This window comes from Dermacentor silvarum, chromosome 7, assembly GCF_013339745.2.
Source record: "Dermacentor silvarum isolate Dsil-2018 chromosome 7, BIME_Dsil_1.4, whole genome shotgun sequence".
In the NCBI taxonomy this organism is placed as follows: Eukaryota; Metazoa; Arthropoda; class Arachnida; order Ixodida; family Ixodidae; genus Dermacentor; species Dermacentor silvarum.
Genome location: NC_051160.1, coordinates 159,368,255 through 159,391,364, shown reverse-complemented (window position 1 = coordinate 159,391,364; position 23,110 = coordinate 159,368,255). Strand labels below are relative to the sequence as shown.

At 49.7% G+C, this 23,110-nt stretch overlaps 1 protein-coding gene across 1 annotated transcript in view; it reads right to left on the bottom strand.

Annotated features, from left to right (window-relative positions):
- The window catches only part of LOC119459311 (cytochrome P450 2J4-like), a 644,696-nt gene that overhangs the window by 574,373 nt on the left and 47,213 nt on the right, over positions 1-23,110 (bottom strand). The window contains exon 3 of the mRNA XM_049671318.1: positions 13,899-14,020. Within this exon, the coding sequence (XP_049527275.1) occupies positions 13,899-14,020 (122 nt within the window). The remainder of the gene's footprint in view (positions 1-13,898; positions 14,021-23,110) is intronic.

Below are 23,110 nucleotides of genomic sequence, written 5' to 3'. Positions count from 1 at the left end.
CATTGCAACCAGCTGAGGTAGAAGACAACGACGTAGGCGTGAGCGGTGGCATGAGCGAACTGGCTAGTATGGGAACGATTGCATGATGAGCGACTTCACAGCCAGCTGTGGAAGATGACGAACGCGCGAGGGGTCGTCTGGGAACACTGGCACGATGAGCGGCATTGCAACCAGCTGAGGTAGAAGACAACGACGTAGGCGTGAGCGGTGGCATGAGCGAACTGGCTAGTATGGGAACGATTGCATGATGAGCGACTTCACAGCCAGCTGTGGAAGATGACGAACGCGCGAGGGGTCGTCTGGGAACACTGGCACGATGAGCGGCATTGCAACCAGCTGAGGTAGAAGACAACGACGTAGGCGTGAGCGGTGGCATGAGCGAACTGGCTAGTATGGGAACGATTGCATGATGAGCGACTTCACAGCCAGCTGTGGAAGATGACGAACGCGCGAGGGGTCGTCTGGGAACACTGGCACGATGAGCGGCATTGCAACCAGCTGAGGTAGAAGACAACGACGTAGGCGTGAGCGGTGGCATGAGCGAACTGGCTAGTATGGGAACGATTGCATGATGAGCGACTTCACAGCCAGCTGTGGAAGATGACGAACGCGCGAGGGGTCGTCTGGGAACACTGGCACGATGAGCGGCATTGGCAACCAGCTGAGGTAGAAGACAACGACGTAGGCGTGAGCGGTGGCATGAGCGAACTGGCTAGTATGGGAACGATTGCATGATGAGCGACTTCACAGCCAGCTGTGGAAGATGACGAACGCGCGAGGGGTCGTCTGGGAACACTGGCACGATGAGCGGCATTGCAACCAGCTGAGGTAGAAGACAACGACGTAGGCGTGAGCGGTGGCATGAGCGAACTGGCTAGTATGGGAACGATTGCATGATGAGCGACTTCACAGCCAGCTGTGGAAGATGACGAACGCGCGAGGGGTCGTCTGGGAACACTGGCACGATGAGCGGCATTGCAACCAGCTGAGGTAGAAGACAACGACGTAGGCGTGAGCGGTGGCATGAGCGAACTGGCTAGTATGGGAACGATTGCATGATGAGCGACTTCACAGCCAGCTGTGGAAGATGACGAACGCGCGAGGGGTCGTCTGGGAACACTGGCACGATGAGCGGCATTGCAACCAGCTGAGGTAGAAGACAACGACGTAGGCGTGAGCGGTGGCATGAGCGAACTGGCTAGTATGGGAACGATTGCATGATGAGCGACTTCACAGCCAGCTGTGGAAGATGACGAACGCGCGAGGGGTCGTCTGGGAACACTGGCACGATGAGCGGCATTGCAACCAGCTGAGGTAGAAGACAACGACGTAGGCGTGAGCGGTGGCATGAGCGAACTGGCTAGTATGGGAACGATTGCATGATGAGCGACTTCACAGCCAGCTGTGGAAGATGACGAACGCGCGAGGGGTCGTCTGGGAACACTGGCACGATGAGCGGCATTGCAACCAGCTGAGGTAGAAGACAACGACGTAGGCGTGAGCGGTGGCATGAGCGAACTGGCTAGTATGGGAACGATTGCATGATGAGCGACTTCACAGCCAGCTGTGGAAGATGACGAACGCGCGAGGGGTCGTCTGGGAACACTGGCACGATGAGCGGCATTGCAACCAGCTGAGGTAGAAGACAACGACGTAGGCGTGAGCGGTGGCATGAGCGAACTGGCTAGTATGGGAACGATTGCATGATGAGCGACTTCACAGCCAGCTGTGGAAGATGACGAACGCGCGAGGGGTCGTCTGGGAACACTGGCACGATGAGCGGCATTGCAACCAGCTGAGGTAGAAGACAACGACGTAGGCGTGAGCGGTGGCATGAGCGAACTGGCTAGTATGGGAACGATTGCATGATGAGCGACTTCACAGCCAGCTGTGGAAGATGACGAACGCGCGAGGGGTCGTCTGGGAACACTGGCACGATGAGCGGCATTGCAACCAGCTGAGGTAGAAGACAACGACGTAGGCGTGAGCGGTGGCATGAGCGAACTGGCTAGTATGGGAACGATTGCATGATGAGCGACTTCACAGCCAGCTGTGGAAGATGACGAACGCGCGAGGGGTCGTCTGGGAACACTGGCACGATGAGCGGCATTGCAACCAGCTGAGGTAGAAGACAACGACGTAGGCGTGAGCGGTGGCATGAGCGAACTGGCTAGTATGGGAACGATTGCATGATGAGCGACTTCACAGCCAGCTGTGGAAGATGACGAACGCGCGAGGGGTCGTCTGGGAACACTGGCACGATGAGCGGCATTGCAACCAGCTGAGGTAGAAGACAACGACGTAGGCGTGAGCGGTGGCATGAGCGAACTGGCTAGTATGGGAACGATTGCATGATGAGCGACTTCACAGCCAGCTGTGGAAGATGACGAACGCGCGAGGGGTCGTCTGGGAACACTGGCACGATGAGCGGCATTGCAACCAGCTGAGGTAGAAGACAACGACGTAGGCGTGAGCGGTGGCATGAGCGAACTGGCTAGTATGGGAACGATTGCATGATGAGCGACTTCACAGCCAGCTGTGGAAGATGACGAACGCGCGAGGGGTCGTCTGGGAACACTGGCACGATGAGCGGCATTGCAACCAGCTGAGGTAGAAGACAACGACGTAGGCGTGAGCGGTGGCATGAGCGAACTGGCTAGTATGGGAACGATTGCATGATGAGCGACTTCACAGCCAGCTGTGGAAGATGACGAACGCGCGAGGGGTCGTCTGGGAACACTGGCACGATGAGCGGCATTGCAACCAGCTGAGGTAGAAGACAACGACGTAGGCGTGAGCGGTGGCATGAGCGAACTGGCTAGTATGGGAACGATTGCATGATGAGCGACTTCACAGCCAGCTGTGGAAGATGACGAACGCGCGAGGGGTCGTCTGGGAACACTGGCACGATGAGCGGCATTGCAACCAGCTGAGGTAGAAGACAACGACGTAGGCGTGAGCGGTGGCATGAGCGAACTGGCTAGTATGGGAACGATTGCATGATGAGCGACTTCACAGCCAGCTGTGGAAGATGACGAACGCGCGAGGGGTCGTCTGGGAACACTGGCACGATGAGCGGCATTGGCAACCAGCTGAGGTAGAAGACAACGACGTAGGCGTGAGCGGTGGCATGAGCGAACTGGCTAGTATGGGAACGATTGCATGATGAGCGACTTCACAGCCAGCTGTGGAAGATGACGAACGCGCGAGGGGTCGTCTGGGAACACTGGCACGATGAGCGGCATTGGCAACCAGCTGAGGTAGAAGACAACGACGTAGGCGTGAGCGGTGGCATGAGCGAACTGGCTAGTATGGGAACGATTGCATGATGAGCGACTTCACAGCCAGCTGTGGAAGATGACGAACGCGCGAGGGGTCGTCTGGGAACACTGGCACGATGAGCGGCATTGGCAACCAGCTGAGGTAGAAGACAACGACGTAGGCGTGAGCGGTGGCATGAGCGAACTGGCTAGTATGGGAACGATTGCATGATGAGCGACTTCACAGCCAGCTGTGGAAGATGACGAACGCGCGAGGGGTCGTCTGGGAACACTGGCACGATGAGCGGCATTGGCAACCAGCTGAGGTAGAAGACAACGACGTAGGCGTGAGCGGTGGCATGAGCGAACTGGCTAGTATGGGAACGATTGCATGATGAGCGACTTCACAGCCAGCTGTGGAAGATGACGAACGCGCGAGGGGTCGTCTGGGAACACTGGCACGATGAGCGGCATTGGCAACCAGCTGAGGTAGAAGACAACGACGTAGGCGTGAGCGGTGGCATGAGCGAACTGGCTAGTATGGGAACGATTGCATGATGAGCGACTTCACAGCCAGCTGTGGAAGATGACGAACGCGCGAGGGGTCGTCTGGGAACACTGGCACGATGAGCGGCATTGCAACCAGCTGAGGTAGAAGACAACGACGTAGGCGTGAGCGGTGGCATGAGCGAACTGGCTAGTATGGGAACGATTGCATGATGAGCGACTTCACAGCCAGCTGTGGAAGATGACGAACGCGCGAGGGGTCGTCTGGGAACACTGGCACGATGAGCGGCATTGCAACCAGCTGAGGTAGAAGACAACGACGTAGGCGTGAGCGGTGGCATGAGCGAACTGGCTAGTATGGGAACGATTGCATGATGAGCGACTTCACAGCCAGCTGTGGAAGATGACGAACGCGCGAGGGGTCGTCTGGGAACACTGGCGCGATGAGCGGCATTGGCACCAGCTGAGATAGAAGACAACGACGTAGGCGTGAGCGGTGGCATGAGCGAACTGGCTAGTATGGGAACGATTGCATGATGAGCGACTTCACAGCCAGCTGTGGAAGATGACGAACGCGCGAGGGGTCGTCTGGGAACACTGGCACGATGAGCGGCATTGGCAACCAGCTGAGGTAGAAGACAACGACGTAGGCGTGAGCGGTGGCATGAGCGAACTGGCTAGTATGGGAACGATTGCATGATGAGCGACTTCACAGCCAGCTGTGGAAGATGACGAACGCGCGAGGGGTCGTCTGGGAACACTGGCGCGATGAGCGGCATTGGCACCAGCTGAGATAGAAGACAACGACGTAGGCGTGAGCGGTGGCATGAGCGAACTGGCTAGTATGGGAACGATTGCATGATGAGCGACTTCACAGCCAGCTGTGGAAGATGACGAACGCGCGAGGGGTCGTCTGGGAACACTGGCACGATGAGCGGCATTGGCAACCAGCTGAGGTAGAAGACAACGACGTAGGCGTGAGCGGTGGCATGAGCGAACTGGCTAGTATGGGAACGATTGCATGATGAGCGACTTCACAGCCAGCTGTGGAAGATGACGAACGCGCGAGGGGTCGTCTGGGAACACTGGCGCGATGAGCGGCATTGGCACCAGCTGAGATAGAAGACAACGACGTAGGCGTGAGCGGTGGCATGAGCGAACTGGCTAGTATGGGAACGATTGCATGATGAGCGACTTCACAGCCAGCTGTGGAAGATGACGAACGCGCGAGGGGTCGTCTGGGAACACTGGCACGATGAGCGGCATTGGAACCAGCTGAGGTAGAAGACAACGACGTAGGCGTGAGCGGTGGCATGAGCGAACTGGCTAGTATGGGAACGATTGCATGATGAGCGACTTCACAGCCAGCTGTGGAAGATGACGAACGCGCGAGGGGTCGTCTGGGAACACTGGCACGATGAGCGGCATTGGAACCAGCTGAGGTAGAAGACAACGACGTAGGCGTGAGCGGTGGCATGAGCGAACTGGCTAGTATGGGAACGATTGCATGATGAGCGACTTCACAGCCAGCTGTGGAAGATGACGAACGCGCGAGGGGTCGTCTGGGAACACTGGCACGATGAGCGGCATTGCAACCAGCTGAGGTAGAAGACAACGACGTAGGCGTGAGCGGTGGCATGAGCGAACTGGCTAGTATGGGAACGATTGCATGATGAGCGACTTCACAGCCAGCTGTGGAAGATGACGAACGCGCGAGGGGTCGTCTGGGAACACTGGCACGATGAGCGGCATTGGCAACCAGCTGAGGTAGAAGACAACGACGTAGGCGTGAGCGGTGGCATGAGCGAACTGGCTAGTATGGGAACGATTGCATGATGAGCGACTTCACAGCCAGCTGTGGAAGATGACGAACGCGCGAGGGGTCGTCTGGGAACACTGGCACGATGAGCGGCATTGGAACCAGCTGAGGTAGAAGACAACGACGTAGGCGTGAGCGGTGGCATGAGCGAACTGGCTAGTATGGGAACGATTGCATGATGAGCGACTTCACAGCCAGCTGTGGAAGATGACGAACGCGCGAGGGGTCGTCTGGGAACACTGGCGCGATGAGCGGCATTGGCACCAGCTGAGATAGAAGACAACGACGTAGGCGTGAGCGGTGGCATGAGCGAACTGGCTAGTATGGGAACGATTGCATGATGAGCGACTTCACAGCCAGCTGTGGAAGATGACGAACGCGCGAGGGGTCGTCTGGGAACACTGGCACGATGAGCGGCATTGCAACCAGCTGAGGTAGAAGACAACGACGTAGGCGTGAGCGGTGGCATGAGCGAACTGGCTAGTATGGGAACGATTGCATGATGAGCGACTTCACAGCCAGCTGTGGAAGATGACGAACGCGCGAGGGGTCGTCTGGGAACACTGGCGCGATGAGCGGCATTGGCACCAGCTGAGATAGAAGACAACGACGTAGGCGTGAGCGGTGGCATGAGCGAACTGGCTAGTATGGGAACGATTGCATGATGAGCGACTTCACAGCCAGCTGTGGAAGATGACGAACGCGCGAGGGGTCGTCTGGGAACACTGGCACGATGAGCGGCATTGGCAACCAGCTGAGGTAGAAGACAACGACGTAGGCGTGAGCGGTGGCATGAGCGAACTGGCTAGTATGGGAACGATTGCATGATGAGCGACTTCACAGCCAGCTGTGGAAGATGACGAACGCGCGAGGGGTCGTCTGGGAACACTGGCACGATGAGCGGCATTGGCAACCAGCTGAGGTAGAAGACAACGACGTAGGCGTGAGCGGTGGCATGAGCGAACTGGCTAGTATGGGAACGATTGCATGATGAGCGACTTCACAGCCAGCTGTGGAAGATGACGAACGCGCGAGGGGTCGTCTGGGAACACTGGCACGATGAGCGGCATTGGAACCAGCTGAGGTAGAAGACAACGACGTAGGCGTGAGCGGTGGCATGAGCGAACTGGCTAGTATGGGAACGATTGCATGATGAGCGACTTCACAGCCAGCTGTGGAAGATGACGAACGCGCGAGGGGTCGTCTGGGAACACTGGCACGATGAGCGGCATTGGAACCAGCTGAGGTAGAAGACAACGACGTAGGCGTGAGCGGTGGCATGAGCGAACTGGCTAGTATGGGAACGATTGCATGATGAGCGACTTCACAGCCAGCTGTGGAAGATGACGAACGCGCGAGGGGTCGTCTGGGAACACTGGCACGATGAGCGGCATTGGAACCAGCTGAGGTAGAAGACAACGACGTAGGCGTGAGCGGTGGCATGAGCGAACTGGCTAGTATGGGAACGATTGCATGATGAGCGACTTCACAGCCAGCTGTGGAAGATGACGAACGCGCGAGGGGTCGTCTGGGAACACTGGCACGATGAGCGGCATTGGCAACCAGCTGAGGTAGAAGACAACGACGTAGGCGTGAGCGGTGGCATGAGCGAACTGGCTAGTATGGGAACGATTGCATGATGAGCGACTTCACAGCCAGCTGTGGAAGATGACGAACGCGCGAGGGGTCGTCTGGGAACACTGGCACGATGAGCGGCATTGGAACCAGCTGAGGTAGAAGACAACGACGTAGGCGTGAGCGGTGGCATGAGCGAACTGGCTAGTATGGGAACGATTGCATGATGAGCGACTTCACAGCCAGCTGTGGAAGATGACGAACGCGCGAGGGGTCGTCTGGGAACACTGGCACGATGAGCGGCATTGGCAACCAGCTGAGGTAGAAGACAACGACGTAGGCGTGAGCGGTGGCATGAGCGAACTGGCTAGTATGGGAACGATTGCATGATGAGCGACTTCACAGCCAGCTGTGGAAGATGACGAACGCGCGAGGGGTCGTCTGGGAACACTGGCACGATGAGCGGCATTGGAACCAGCTGAGGTAGAAGACAACGACGTAGGCGTGAGCGGTGGCATGAGCGAACTGGCTAGTATGGGAACGATTGCATGATGAGCGACTTCACAGCCAGCTGTGGAAGATGACGAACGCGCGAGGGGTCGTCTGGGAACACTGGCACGATGAGCGGCATTGGCAACCAGCTGAGGTAGAAGACAACGACGTAGGCGTGAGCGGTGGCATGAGCGAACTGGCTAGTATGGGAACGATTGCATGATGAGCGACTTCACAGCCAGCTGTGGAAGATGACGAACGCGCGAGGGGTCGTCTGGGAACACTGGCACGATGAGCGGCATTGGCAACCAGCTGAGGTAGAAGACAACGACGTAGGCGTGAGCGGTGGCATGAGCGAACTGGCTAGTATGGGAACGATTGCATGATGAGCGACTTCACAGCCAGCTGTGGAAGATGACGAACGCGCGAGGGGTCGTCTGGGAACACTGGCGCGATGAGCGGCATTGGCACCAGCTGAGATAGAAGACAACGACGTAGGCGTGAGCGGTGGCATGAGCGAACTGGCTAGTATGGGAACGATTGCATGATGAGCGACTTCACAGCCAGCTGTGGAAGATGACGAACGCGCGAGGGGTCGTCTGGGAACACTGGCACGATGAGCGGCATTGCAACCAGCTGAGGTAGAAGACAACGACGTAGGCGTGAGCGGTGGCATGAGCGAACTGGCTAGTATGGGAACGATTGCATGATGAGCGACTTCACAGCCAGCTGTGGAAGATGACGAACGCGCGAGGGGTCGTCTGGGAACACTGGCACGATGAGCGGCATTGGCAACCAGCTGAGGTAGAAGACAACGACGTAGGCGTGAGCGGTGGCATGAGCGAACTGGCTAGTATGGGAACGATTGCATGATGAGCGACTTCACAGCCAGCTGTGGAAGATGACGAACGCGCGAGGGGTCGTCTGGGAACACTGGCGCGATGAGCGGCATTGGCACCAGCTGAGATAGAAGACAACGACGTAGGCGTGAGCGGTGGCATGAGCGAACTGGCTAGTATGGGAACGATTGCATGATGAGCGACTTCACAGCCAGCTGTGGAAGATGACGAACGCGCGAGGGGTCGTCTGGGAACACTGGCACGATGAGCGGCATTGGAGCCAGCTGAGGTAGAAGACAACGACGTAGGCGTGAGCGGTGGCATGAGCGAACTGGCTAGTATGGGAACGATTGCATGATGAGCGACTTCACAGCCAGCTGTGGAAGATGACGAACGCGCGAGGGGTCGTCTGGGAACACTGGCACGATGAGCGGCATTGGAGCCAGCTGAGGTAGAAGACAACGACGTAGGCGTGAGCGGTGGCATGAGCGAACTGGCTAGTATGGGAACGATTGCATGATGAGCGACTTCACAGCCAGCTGTGGAAGATGACGAACGCGCGAGGGGTCGTCTGGGAACACTGGCACGATGAGCGGCATTGGAACCAGCTGAGGCAGAAGACAACGACGTAGGCGTGAGCGGTGGCATGAGCGAACTGGCTAGTATGGGAACGATTGCATGATGAGCGACTTCACAGCCAGCTGTGGAAGATGACGAACGCGCGAGGGGTCGTCTGGGAACACTGGCACGATGAGCGGCATTGGAGCCAGCTGAGGTAGAAGACAACGACGTAGGCGTGAGCGGTGGCATGAGCGAACTGGCTAGTATGGGAACGATTGCATGATGAGCGACTTCACAGCCAGCTGTGGAAGATGACGAACGCGCGAGGGGTCGTCTGGGAACACTGGCACGATGAGCGGCATTGGAGCCAGCTGAGGTAGAAGACAACGACGTAGGCGTGAGCGGTGGCATGAGCGAACTGGCTAGTATGGGAACGATTGCATGATGAGCGACTTCACAGCCAGCTGTGGAAGATGACGAACGCGCGAGGGGTCGTCTGGGAACACTGGCACGATGAGCGGCATTGGAGCCAGCTGAGGCAGAAGACAACGACGTAGGCGTGAGCGGTGGCATGAGCGAACTGGCTAGTATGGGAACGATTGCATGATGAGCGACTTCACAGCCAGCTGTGGAAGATGACGAACGCGCGAGGGGTCGTCTGGGAACACTGGCGCGATGAGCGGCATTGGCACCAGCTGAGATAGAAGACAACGACGTAGGCGTGAGCGGTGGCATGAGCGAACTGGCTAGTATGGGAACGATTGCATGATGAGCGACTTCACAGCCAGCTGTGGAAGATGACGAACGCGCGAGGGGTCGTCTGGGAACACTGGCACGATGAGCGGCATTGGAGCCAGCTGAGGCAGAAGACAACGACGTAGGCGTGAGCGGTGGCATGAGCGTACTGGCTAGTATGAGAACGGTTGCATGATGAGCGACTTCACAGCCAGCTGTGGAAGATGACGAACGCGCGAGGGGTCCGCTGGGAACACTGGCACGATGAGCGGCATTGGAGCCAGCTGAGGCAGAAGACATCGACGTAGGCGCAAGGGGTGGCATGAGCACGAGCAGCAGTATGGGAACGCTGGCATGATGAGCGGCGTGAGAGCGAGCTGCGGAAGAAGACGCTGAACACACGAGCAGTGGCACGAGCGCGTTCGCGTGGTTAGGTCGAGGGACGGCCACGCTCAACCCAGAAACAGGTGCCTAAGAGCACCGCTCTAAAACTTTCTGTAGAGTAAATTTCAGCATACACCTCTTTGAACAGCGGGTTTAAAACACCACCATGCTTATGTTCTTTAATGAATTCAATACAATTCCCCCTATCCCCTCATGTGATGCTCCAACAATGGAGCCTATGAGGCCTGGGAACAGAAACAATGGCTAAATAGGGCGATATCTCACAAAAGATGGAAAGATAAAGCTACACAGCAGCCAGTGCTTCACGCCTAAACAAGCGATACTTCCCGTTACTGGAATTAATGACGGCCAGCGAAAGGAGCAGTTAGCAGATCTGGAGAAAAAAGGCGAGCAGAAGAGATGTCTTTCGACATAGGAATATATGCAACATGACATCGGCTAGCAATTCTACCACGCGAAGACTCTTAGATACTTCGATTCTTTGCACTGCATAGCTAACCAATTTGCAGCAAAAGCATTGGTGCTTCCCACAATGCTATTTATGTGCCTCCAATATGTGATGAGCTAAGATTATTATATTTTACAAAGGATGTTCGTAAAAACAATGGTCATCTTCATGAGCCTAATTCTGTAATCCTACTAACCACCAGTATGATGCACTGCCATGCAATTGCGCTATGGGGCTACAATAACTATCAGGTTGTGCGAGGAACTTGGAAAAGTGTTGTGCTAGCGCTTAATATTCGGAATTGCATATACATGTATAAATCCGAAATGTTGTCACAGTTTGAGAATAACCAGGGGTCGGCGTGCCGACTAGCTTTGAGGTCCAAAGGTTGAACGACAAATTAGACAGTGCAAGTTGAAATGTGTAGGACTTCTGTTCAAGCCGGAGAAACGCAGAGAAATATTAATTTTCCAGAAAGACTAAGGAACATGGATGAAATGAAATGGCCGGATCAAGTCCGCAATTATATGTGCCTCGAAAGCATGGACACGGAATGGAGGAAGATGTCAAGAAAATTATCATCGAAGTACAGGATAACTGAAAGTGTAGATGGACAAGCAGGAATCATAAAAACAAGTGCGAGAAACAGAGGCCATATATTGGATCCAAAGGATGGAAACAAAGGATATCATGGACACCGAGAAAAACGGCAACAAAGAAATCAGGGTATAAAATCTGTATGGTAATGCAAGGAAAAAATTAGTAACCCTTCCCCTGTCGAGGAAAGGGGATTCAGTGAAGCTTGTCTTGCGTTTCTGCGGTGTTCCTCTGAACGAATTGCACTGACGAGTACCACGTTGTGCTCGAACCACAACCGGTCACACGCATTGCAGCTGGCTCCGAAGTTTCGGTTAAGAAACTCGCGTTGAAACCTGGCCGTCACACCGGGGAAGCTGGCGCTAGCGTTGCCGAGGCGTGCACCACCATTTTCGGGTTCCTGGAAGGCTAGACGACACATTGACGTTTGTCCTCAACATCACGCTCCCGCAACTGGGGGTCGGCGGCTCTTCGCTAACGTTTGGCCTCAACATCGCGCTCCCTCAACTCGGGATCTGTGTCCCTTCGGTGCCGTTTCGCCTGGGCTTCGGAAGCCCTCAAACTAGAATCGGCACGTCGACGACCTGCTCTGTCCCGAGCGTGTTCATTCTTCAAAATTAAATCCGTCTGTTACTTAAGACAACGAAGGGCTCATACTCCCTAAGCAATGGCTCATACCCCGGTAAACACGGCCTCCCCATTACGACGACAGACGAGAAGTTAAATTCTACGCTGGAATGATTAGCGACAACACAGCCAGCTGTAGAAGCAGTGGCACGAGCGCGTGCCGAGCACGAGCCACCTGTGTAGCTCTGATAGCAGCTAGCTTTTTAGCGTTACCTCGCCGTCACAGGCTAACGTATACAAGCTTCGCTTAAATAGTGCCTTGCTTTTTGAAGCCTGAGCTGGCTGCCTGAGGACGAAAACATACTGCAGCAAATATGCGCCACAGACTTAGGCATGTGTTCGCTGCAAAGGAGCCCAGAAATGACTCGGCAGGTTGTAATGGAAGACCGAGATACGCAGCGACGCCTGTAGGTAGTGTCCACCTCCCAGAAGCGTACGGATTCAATAAAGGAGGAAGGATTGACTGATCAGCAGTTGAGATAAGTTAGAGACGTTGAAACTGATGGTGAAAAAAAGCAAGGAAGAGATTTACAGAAGTGTAGTCATAGGAAGCGTAGGTAACGCTATAACGCAGTGATATACGTCTTAAATACGGAAGTTGAGATCAAAATCAGAGACATAAAGCGCTTGATTGCGATAGATGCAGTAAAATTTTATTAAATCAAGCAGGCTACGTGACTATTTGACTCCACCAAGTTAAAAAGGGGTGGCGAATAAACATGACCATCATCATTGTCTTGTGTTAAGAATATTCTAAGACAGCAGCGGCTGTATACAGCGTATGCTGATCACGGATGCGCGGCTAGGCACTATATAAAAAGCAGGTTCTTTTTTAAGTTTGCATGAGAGCCGGTGCCTCCAACAGGCTTTTTTTTTTGTCCGCCATCACGCGTTGGCTAGCTTAGGCTAGCGGCCGCCTTCGAAGAAGACAAACCCGGAGAGCCGTACTCTACGGTCGTCACACTAGAGGTCAGACCAAGGGTTACTGACATTTATAATTTTGAGTAATCTTCAAGAGAAACTTCACCACTGCCATGTTTCATTTACCACGGCCGCAGGTGGTAAAATGGTGGTAATCCCAGGTGATAAATGAATCGGGAGTCACCCACTGCGGCGTGCTTTATAATCGTATCACGATTGTAGTAAGTAAAACCTGATACCTATATTTGTAGTTTAGAGATAAATGAGAATCCGAGAGTGGTTAACAGCCCATGATGCAAATTTCCCATCCTCTGATTCAAGCGGCTGCCCCTCTGATTCTCGAGAATCAGAGTGGGAGCAGTTTGAACCATTTTACCACCTGTGGCCGGGATAGAAACCGCGACCTCAAGCTAAGCAGCTGAACACCATAGCCACTTGGCAGTAGCGCACCCAGGATCTCTGCCAGGGGGAGAGGGGGGGTGACAGTTTGCCAATACCATTTAAACAGCACTAATTTCGATTATTCACGGGAAATTGGCAAAAAAATCCGCTTTTTGCGAGTGTGCAGACGATTGCGCGTCCTACATCTTAGTTGGAGTACTCAAATGCGTAAGGAAAGAAAAGGGGTTAAACAAAAGGGGGGGGGGTTAAGTAGGCCTCGGGGGGGGGGGGGGGTTACAACCACCGAATCCCCCCCCCCCCCCCCGTCGGTGCGCCACTGCCACTTGGTTACCACGGTGGCTAGTTGCGCTCTCTCTCATTGTGAGCGTTTAGCATCTCAACACTATTCAATGAACGTGCTATATGTTGTAGAAGCTATGTTTATCGTGCTGCAAGAGAACATGCCGTGTTCTCACCACGAGCACTATAACAGCGCTATGAGACCACTAGGGTACCAGAACACCGCGATGACTAGAGCAGTGGTGCCGATCTCTAAAGGTAATTGGCACTTTGCAAATTTCGCACGTCAGTGAAATATAGCTCTTTCTAATTGAGAGTGCAGCTTTTGACAATAATTAGTGAGAAAAATTTTCAAAGATGTCAAGGTTGTCATTCTATATGCCTTAAGTACCCAAGCCCGAGGGGTATTTCACAAAAAAAGGCACGCTCACCGTTTGTTCTGTTATGAGCCGTCCATTGCGAAGGGCGGTTTAGAACTTCCTTCTTGCACAGGTATTTCTCAATAGATGTCTGATCCGTCAATACAATGATGTTCGTGGCACCCTTCTTTATCCTGCAGGGCATAAAACATGGCCATGACGTTTACACATAGCACTTAGCACGCGATAATAAACGCGTTACTAATTGCGTGGCTCCTATGAACATAAAACAATACCTATTTATTTATTTATTTATTTATTTATTTATTTATTTATTTATTTATTTATTTATCCATTTATTTATTTATTTATTTATTTATTTATTCACTCAATTAAAATACCTTACAGGGCTCTACGTCAGGCTTTGAATGAGGGGGTTGAAAAATGAAGAGTATGAGGAACTGAATTACTGGAACTAGCGAATCCGGAAGCAAAGGTAACAAAAACAAGAAATATGTGTACCATTTCTTATAAAGTATCTTATGCCTGTTACGTAACGTCGTGCAAGAATGCTTTCTTACTAGAGGGCGCTGCAAATTATTTGAAATTCACTGAGGGTAATAATGAATTGTGTCCTGTATTTTATTATTAGGTTTCACTTTTTTTGCTCTCTGTATTTTGCTTTCCTTGTTTAAATCCTGTAAAGAATACCATGCCTTTGTCATGTTTGTAATTATACGTTAGAATTTATTTTTCCGCTGCTAAGTGTTTGCTCTGCTTACGTTTGCTTCACTATGATGCCGCTTTTAGGGTGGCATGGCTTTGTCAGGTGCTGTGTGTCTTTTGCCATGTCACTTAAGAACGTTTCCTCTGTAAATTGTTGTGAATCTAGAGAGGACAATATGTCGAAGCAATCGCTATGCTATCATTGGTTTCGCGGCAGCAGCAACATCATGGTGCGTACCAACTCATTTTAGCGCTTTCGCGTAATAGTTTCCACGCGAATCTTCAAACATATATAGCACACTCTTTCGCTAGGATTGATTACTGACCTCCTTACCTCAATCGCAGTCAACGTCTTCAAGATGAAAATTCGCGTTTAGAACACTCATTAATTTTTTTCTGCCATCACGACCAACCAGTACATTGAATAGCTGTGGTGGGTCCCCTCTTTTCTTTTCCTTTTAAGTCACTTATTATCGCTATAGAATTTATACAGCCACTCGAGACCCATTCACTACGTGGTAGAACGCCCGCCTCGGCTGCGGGAGGCTGTGGGTTCGATTCTCACCGCCGCCGGGCACCCACTGGTTCAAAAGGGTACAAGCGTACCCCGGCCTGGCGTTCGGCTTCCTTCAGGGGTGATACGCTTGGGAAAGGAGCCTGCGCCCTGAATTCCCGTCGAAACCAACGTGAGCACGGAAATCAAGTGGTGTCTGGGCCGCTCCCATGGCGGTCATTTCCCATGTGGCGCCCCAAGCACCTATTGAGGTGGGGGCACCTCCGGGTTGAGGTCAAACCCCCCTTTCCAAGCGTTGAGGTCCCATAACGGCCGAGCACCAGGCCGGGAGCGCGCTTGTACCTATTTTACCGGTAGGTACCCGGCGGCAGCACTTGCCTCCCACAGCCGCGGCGGATGCTCGTCTACAAGGCCGTCTGTGGTTGGACAAGAGGCGCCCAGAGACAACAGCTGAAATCTCTATTGGGCCCTCTTTCGAGATGTGGACCCCCACGACAGCCGAACACCAGGCCAGGGGACATCTCTACCCATGAGAAAAACCGGTGGGTTGCCGGCGGCACCGGGATTTGAACTCGGTAACTCCCGCATACGAGGCGGATGCTCTACCGCGTAGAACCTAGTGGTAGAACCACTAGGTTCTACCACTAGGATTTGGGCAGCAGCGGCAGCGCGCGACGGACACAACTGAGCTTTACCCTGAATCTTGCAGCCCCTGCGAAGTACTTACAAGGACCACACAAGGAACCACTTCTGGCCACGGGACCCTGAATTGGATCGCCCTTCCGTTCCGTTCCTGTTTCGGCCAGATCAAGTGCTGGTCAGCGGCCGCATTGTGAAAGACATCACGTTCAAGAGAGCGACATCACCGGCCACTGAAATTCGACGAGGGGTGGTCCCCGTCATTTGGGCAGCAGCGGCAGCGCGCGACGGACACAACTGAGCTTTACTCTGAATCTTGCAGCCCCTGCGAAGTACTTACAAGGACCACACAAGGAACCACTTCTGGCCACGGGACCCTGAATTGGATCGCCCTTCCGTTCCGTTCCTGTTTCGGCCAGATCAAGTGCTGGTCAGCGGCCGCATTGTGAAAGACATCACATTCAAGAGAGCGACATCACCGGCCACTGAAATTCGACGAGGGGCGGTCCCCGTCGTTTGGGCAGAAGCGGAAGCGCGCGACGGACACAACTGAGCTTTACTCTGAATCTTGCAGGTTGGTGGCTACTTTTGCCTTTAAGTGCCTTGCTCTCTGCCGCTGCTGCCACAAGTTGTCTTATGTTGAACAGTGTCTAGTATAGATAGTCATGCCTCAGTTGCGCTGTTGTATGTGCCGACTAGAACTTGACGAGGATGGCCCTCAACTCAGCTGCTGTGAGTGTAAATTTCTTTTTCATCTGGGCGTATGTTCAGGTGTCACAGAAGAAATGTTCAATGCAAAAAGTAATCAAAAAAGGCATGGAAATGGAGATGTGGTACATGTAAAGGTGATAACTCAAAGTTGGATACGGAAGGACAAAAAATGGAAAAAACCATAGCGGAACACCTACTCTCGTTGGATAGGAAAATGGATACACTCTTGACTTTACCCAGCAAAGTGGAGGGTTTGGAAAGTTCTGTGCAGTTGTTGTCTGATAAGTTTGATGAATTCCACACACGGTTGATTACTCAAGAAAAACTTACGAAGGAATTGACGAAAAGAGTCGAAGAACTCGAAAATGAAAGCCCTAGTAGGGATTTGACCCAAATCAAGCAAGACATGGATCATCTGGAATACCGCAGTCGGCACCTAAACCTCGTAATTCATGGTATCCCTGCTAGCGAAAATGAAGATCTCATGGCAAAAGTGAATGAAATAGCAATGAAACTTCAAGTGCCGACGGTGACTCGAAATGACATCACAAATGTACACAGGCTACGAGCCAAAGTAGGCAAGACACCCGGTGTAATAGTGCGGTTTCAGAACCAAGAAATGCGTGATAAATGGCTCTCAAAAAAGAAACTGCTGAACCACGGAACTGATAACTTATACGTGTGCGAAAATATGACTAGGCACTCCCGCAATCTACTCTCAATGGCAAAAGAATGGGCAGCCGTGTCTGGCTATGCGTTTCTGTGGCACGTAAATGGAAAAGTGCTAGTGAGGCGCGCAAACTATGAAAGCGCGGCTGTTGTCCGCGGGAAAGAAGATCTTACACGCCTCAGATCGTCTAATCTCTCGATGCAATAAAAAAAAAGCACCGGTCACGATTGTAGCCTAAAATATTGCTTTCAGTTTCAGATTTTTCTCATGCTGTTCCGGAATTCAATACCAATAGTAAACTATCACTGTTTCATTTAAATGCTAGGAGTTTACGTAATAAATTTGATGAAGTGCAGTTACTTCTGTCTGACATAAATCATCCTTTTGACTTGATTTGTTTCACCGAGACATGGTTCACTTCCGACGATTACTTTTCACTTGAAGGTTATGACTGTGTCTCAGCTTCCCGATCTGGAAAACGGGGCGGCGGCGTGTGTATCTATATCCGCTCTGACTTGCCGTATCGAATAATACCAGAATTTAAAGTAATAAGTGACAGTCATGAATGTACAGCGTTAGAGTGCTTAGATATATTATTTTCTGTTGTTTACAGGCCACCGTCAACTTCTTTCAAAGATTTCTTGTCCTTCACAGAAAGATTGTTAGAAAAAGCTTCTCAGTTAAACCTTCAAACGGTCATGGTAGGGGATCTTAATATCAATGTAACCTCAGGTAATCCAATGTATAAAGATTTCAAAGAGATTTTAGACACACATAAATGCTGCAATGTAATCAGTGTCCCAACAAGAGTAACGCAGACCACTGAAGCGACACTTGACCTCTGTATCACAAGTTTTGACATTGATGATGTAAAACCGGGTGTTTTAAAATCGGACGTGAGTGACCATTTCCCAATTTTTTGTTTCCTACCTGGGAATTCATCACCTTGTTCAAATGAAGAACACTTGGAAAGAATTTACTCCGAACGTAACGTTGCAAAGTTTGCTGATCTTGTGTCGAATTTTAACTGGACTGTTGTAATGAAAGAGACTGACTCTAACGAGTCCTATAATATCTTCATATCTTCATTCATGTCCCTATATAACCAGTGTTTTCCACTGAAGCCTCGGAAAAAACGCAGAAAACTGCGGAAACCGTGGATAACTACTGAACTATACGAAAGGATTAAATTTCGGGAACGCCTCTTCCAACTGTTCTTTAAACACAAAAGATGAATGTGATCTTCGTGAATATAAAAAGACGCGTAATAAACTGAACAAGGACATTAAAAGAGCTAAAGCTGAATACTATATAAATAAATTTCTTAGTTCTGCCAGCAATTCCAGAGTCTTGTGGGATACTTTCAAGGAAATAGTAAACAAAAAACCAATGACCAGAAAGATTCATTTTGAGAAACCTGGCGTTACTGAGGCGGAGATCTCAAACTTGTTCAACAAACACTTTCTCACAGTGGGCTCCTCGTCAGATGCTCCGCCTGACATACCGTGTGAAAATTACATCGCTGTAAATTGTCCCTCAACAGTCTTCTTATCCCCAACAGACCAACATGAAGTGCAGAGCATAATTATGTCTATGAAACATAATTCCGCCTCTGGCCCCGACGAAGTTAAACCAAAACCACTAAAAGAGGTAAGTGGTGTAGTTGCAGTCCCACTGGCACACATTTGCAACCTTATTATGACAACAGGCGAGTTTCCAGACAAAATGAAGCAAGCAAGAGTTTCTGCCCTTCATAAAGGAGGATCCTTTGACGACTTAAACAACTATAGGCCGATTTCTATCCTCTCTATATTTTCAAAAATAGCAGAACACATTATTAACAAAAGAAAAACAGGCTTTTTAAATACTCACAACATAATCACGAAGGAACAATACGGCTTTTGTAAAAATAAGTCGGTGGAAACAGCCCTTCTTGAAATTAAAGAAGAAATTCTCGAAAACATAGAAAATAAACTATAAACACTAGGTATCTTTTTAGACTTTAGGAAGGCGTTTGACTGCGTGCAACATGAACTCCTCTTGCGTAAATTACCCTTTTACGGTATCCGAGGTATAGCACTTCATCTAATTCAAAGCTACTTAACATCTAGATCACAGTTCACAGTAATAAACAAAGTCAAATCGGAGATGGAAACTATTAAATACGGAGTACCCCAGGGATCTATTCTCGGACCTGTACTATTTTTACTCTATATAAATGATATTGTAAATATTAAAGGACGTAAAAAGATGGTGCTTTACGCAGATGATACAAATGTATTTTTCTCAGGAGTAGACGCACATGAAATATGCGCTGAAGCAAATAAATGGCTTAAAAATCTAAATAAGTGGTTAAAATCAAATAAAATGCAACTAAATATAGAAAAAACTAAGTATTTGTTGTTTAGGTCGAAAGGACCAACAAATGTACCAGCCTTACCTTTGGAATTTCAAGGAGTACCTATCCAACACACATCTACGATCCGATTTTTAGGTGTCGTGTTCCAAGAAAATTTATCATGGTCCCCTCAAGTGGATGCGTTAAGAACCGACGTATCTCGAGCCATTGGAATGTTAAATAAACTAAGATCACTCCTCCCGCCTGAAGCAAAACGCAAAATCTACTATGCACTTGTACACTCTCGTCTGATTTTCTGCTCCTTGGTATGGCCAACAACAACCGAGACAAACCTTAATTATCTTTTATCGTTGCAAAAGCGAGCTATACGAGCAATTGGAAACGTCCCCTACACGGAAAGCACTGCATCGTACTTTACCAGATATAGCATACTTCAAATAAAACAATTGCTGAAACAAAAATTATCTCTGGAAGCCCTACGTCAATACCGACAAAACAGAATAAATTTTCAAGAAACCTATCCAGTTAAGCAGTCCCCTTATGAACTACGACACAGCTTAATAGTTAAGACAAGATCACGCACAAATTATGGTTTACAGAGGCTACCGTCACTAATACCAGAACTCCTCAATAAGTATCCTGACATATTAAATCTAGTTAATTCTAGAGTTTCTTTAATTCAATTCAAAAAGCAAGTTAAAGCCCTATTACTATTTGAGCAGATGTGAGATGTTAGTCCCTGAACCAATTCTCGGTATTAATCTTGTGTATTGTGTTGTATTTCATTGTGTATTGTGTAGATTTATTTCATTATGTGTGTGCATAAGTATTAGGTTTTGATTCTCGTTCCAAAAAAGGAACTGCATATCTCTCTGTATTTGCATTGTTGTTATTGTATTTGGCTCGGCCTATGATGTGTAATCAAAACAAGACTTGCTGCCTACGCTGTCAGGGTGGCACAACCTAGTCAGGCTCTCTCCGGGCCTTTTGTTGTGCCTCCTGAGCCAATTTGTATGAAAATTGTCTCGAATAAAAAAAAGAGAAAAAGAAAAAGAAAGAAAAAGAACGTCATCGCCACCACAACGCGTGCTGTTTCACGACTGGCGACGATTTCCTGTAGGTCTGATGTCGCGCGCTTTCGAGAGGCCACGTCTGCAGCACCTATATAGTCGACACAGGCCAGCGTTCTGAGCCGCTGCCGGGGCACTGTTCTTCCGGTCCAACCGCAATCGCTCTGCGTGCTGCGTTGCGCCAACACCCACGTGCAACTTGAACACCAACCAAGGAGTTCAAGCGAAACGCTAAAGCTTGCTATTGACGTCAATTCCACACTCATCGCACGAAACTACGTATTTCACTGATTCGTTCTTTTCTTGTAAGGACAATGAGGAAATTCTGAAGCAGCTTGCGCAACGTGAAAGGACCGAGCCTAGAATGTGAGGTCGTCTGCTTTTTTTCCATTATTGTATGTCAACGCTGGACGTAACGAAGCAGAGAAGCTCTTCATTATTCGCACGTATTGCCCTATGATAACTCTTACAAAGGCACAGGCATAAAGGGTTTGGACTTTCGTAAGGTAGCAGCTTTTATATACTTCGGGGACCATGCGCATTACTTCGACGATCAATTAAGTTTGCTTACAGAGGGCTCGCATCTGAAAAAAACACGTCTTTTTGTAATATGTGCAAGTGTTATTTTTTCCGTAAGCGCTTATGAGAAATTAGGGAACTATGTTTTAGATATTAGCACGTTCTTCGACAAAACATATCTTGTTAGGGTAGTGAAAGTACGTAACCTGGCCAAATTAACGGTCCCGAGACGAGGCACTACTTCTTCTCCATGTGGTCACCCAGATCGTGTCGTCTTAGACATTGCTAAACTAACTGCCCCGTGACAATATGTCCACGAAAGACGCGACCTTGTAGTGGACATGAGTACTATCCATGAGGCATTGCGCAGGGCTTGAAAAGTGTAAAAACGCGGGGAAGTTTAGTGCAATATACTGAGTTTACGATTTACCGTGCGATAACGTAATCACCATGACAAACCATACCTCGGCAAAAAAGCGAAGCAATACTGCAAACAATAGAATGTTTAAGGGTATTTCTGCGTGCGGCGGGATAAAACGGAAGAGGCATGCCAGCAAATCATGAATCAATCGACGCGCGCTCGTCAAAGAATGAATCTCGGCCTAAACCTCAAAAGTCATATTTTGTTGACTATATCGTATTTTTGCTCACGTAATTTAGAAGTGAGAACGTGAATTTTCTTTTTTTAAGCAAGCGCATATTCAAGAGAGAAAATGCCAACAGTCGTGATCCCAAAGTGGAATGAACCTGAAATATTGAAACGAAGGGAATAAAACAAACTGAAATTTTTTGCTTGCAAGGATATTATAAGTGTTGGAAGTCGCGGCTTACCAAGTACTCACCGTCTCTTCCCCATCAATGCCGAGGCAGAAAGTTAAATAAACAAAGGAATAGCAAAGCAGCACCGGAAATTACATTCAGTGGCGGATTAGCGGTAAATGTGATACGAATGCTATATAGCATTACGTCGCACCTCTTAGGGGTCCCGAATACACGATGATACATGACCCCACATTGCGAAGTGTTCTTCAGGAGCTCACTCGATACCCATGGTGCCTCTTGAACAGCCAAGTGAAACTATCAGTGATCCGGAACAGACGACCGTCAGTTGCACTAGATATATGCATATACATATATATATATATATATATATATATATATATATATATATATATTTCTTTTTTCTTTTTCAAAATGAATTTATTCAGACATGCTCACAACATGCCTACGAGATGTTGCAAAAGCAGAAAAGCACTCCATGCTTCCTCACAAAGGTCAACCTCCCGATTAATACATTGGTCAGTCAGCGGCTAAGCGACACCGAAATATAAGAAACAGTTTCATAACTACCCTAATATAATAATCGAGATAAAATTTCAAATAATTCATTAACTTCACGAAATATTTATGTGAGAAATACGATTGGATGAACGCAGAAACTATTGTAATGGGTCTGATTTCGGACAAGCAAGATGGTGTATGAAAAACAAACACATCAATACATGAAATATGTTGATTAGTGTAATAGGCATGATAATACATTGATATGCATAGTAAAATTAGTCGAAAGTACATAGACAAGAAATGAACAGGAAACCTGATGACACGAGATGTTAACGCACTTGCGTAGAACACGCTCCTAAGAGCCAAAGTAGCTACTCAAACTCGAGCCGACAATCGGATCGATAGGAATTAATCTAAATTGCAAATGTAATCATGCTGCTCACATCCCGTCAATTTTGCGCAAAATGACATCTTCAGATATCGCCAGTGCAGTCCTGAGCCGTTGGTTCGCACGTTCTAGAAAAGTTTGTTAACCTCTGTACACAATGATCACATTACACGCTTCACGATAGAACTAAGAAGAGTACTGGTTGATCAACCTGAATTAAAAAGTTGCCTTCTTTCTTAAACTGAGAAACATTTCTACAATATTGAGCCACGTTTAGCAACAGACGGTAACTATTGCATAAATATACTATCTGATAATCAGTCAATTGAGTTCTATATGGTGGCCGAGACCGAACGGAAATTAGCGAAATAACACATAGGTCATGCTGCAGATTACAACTAAGG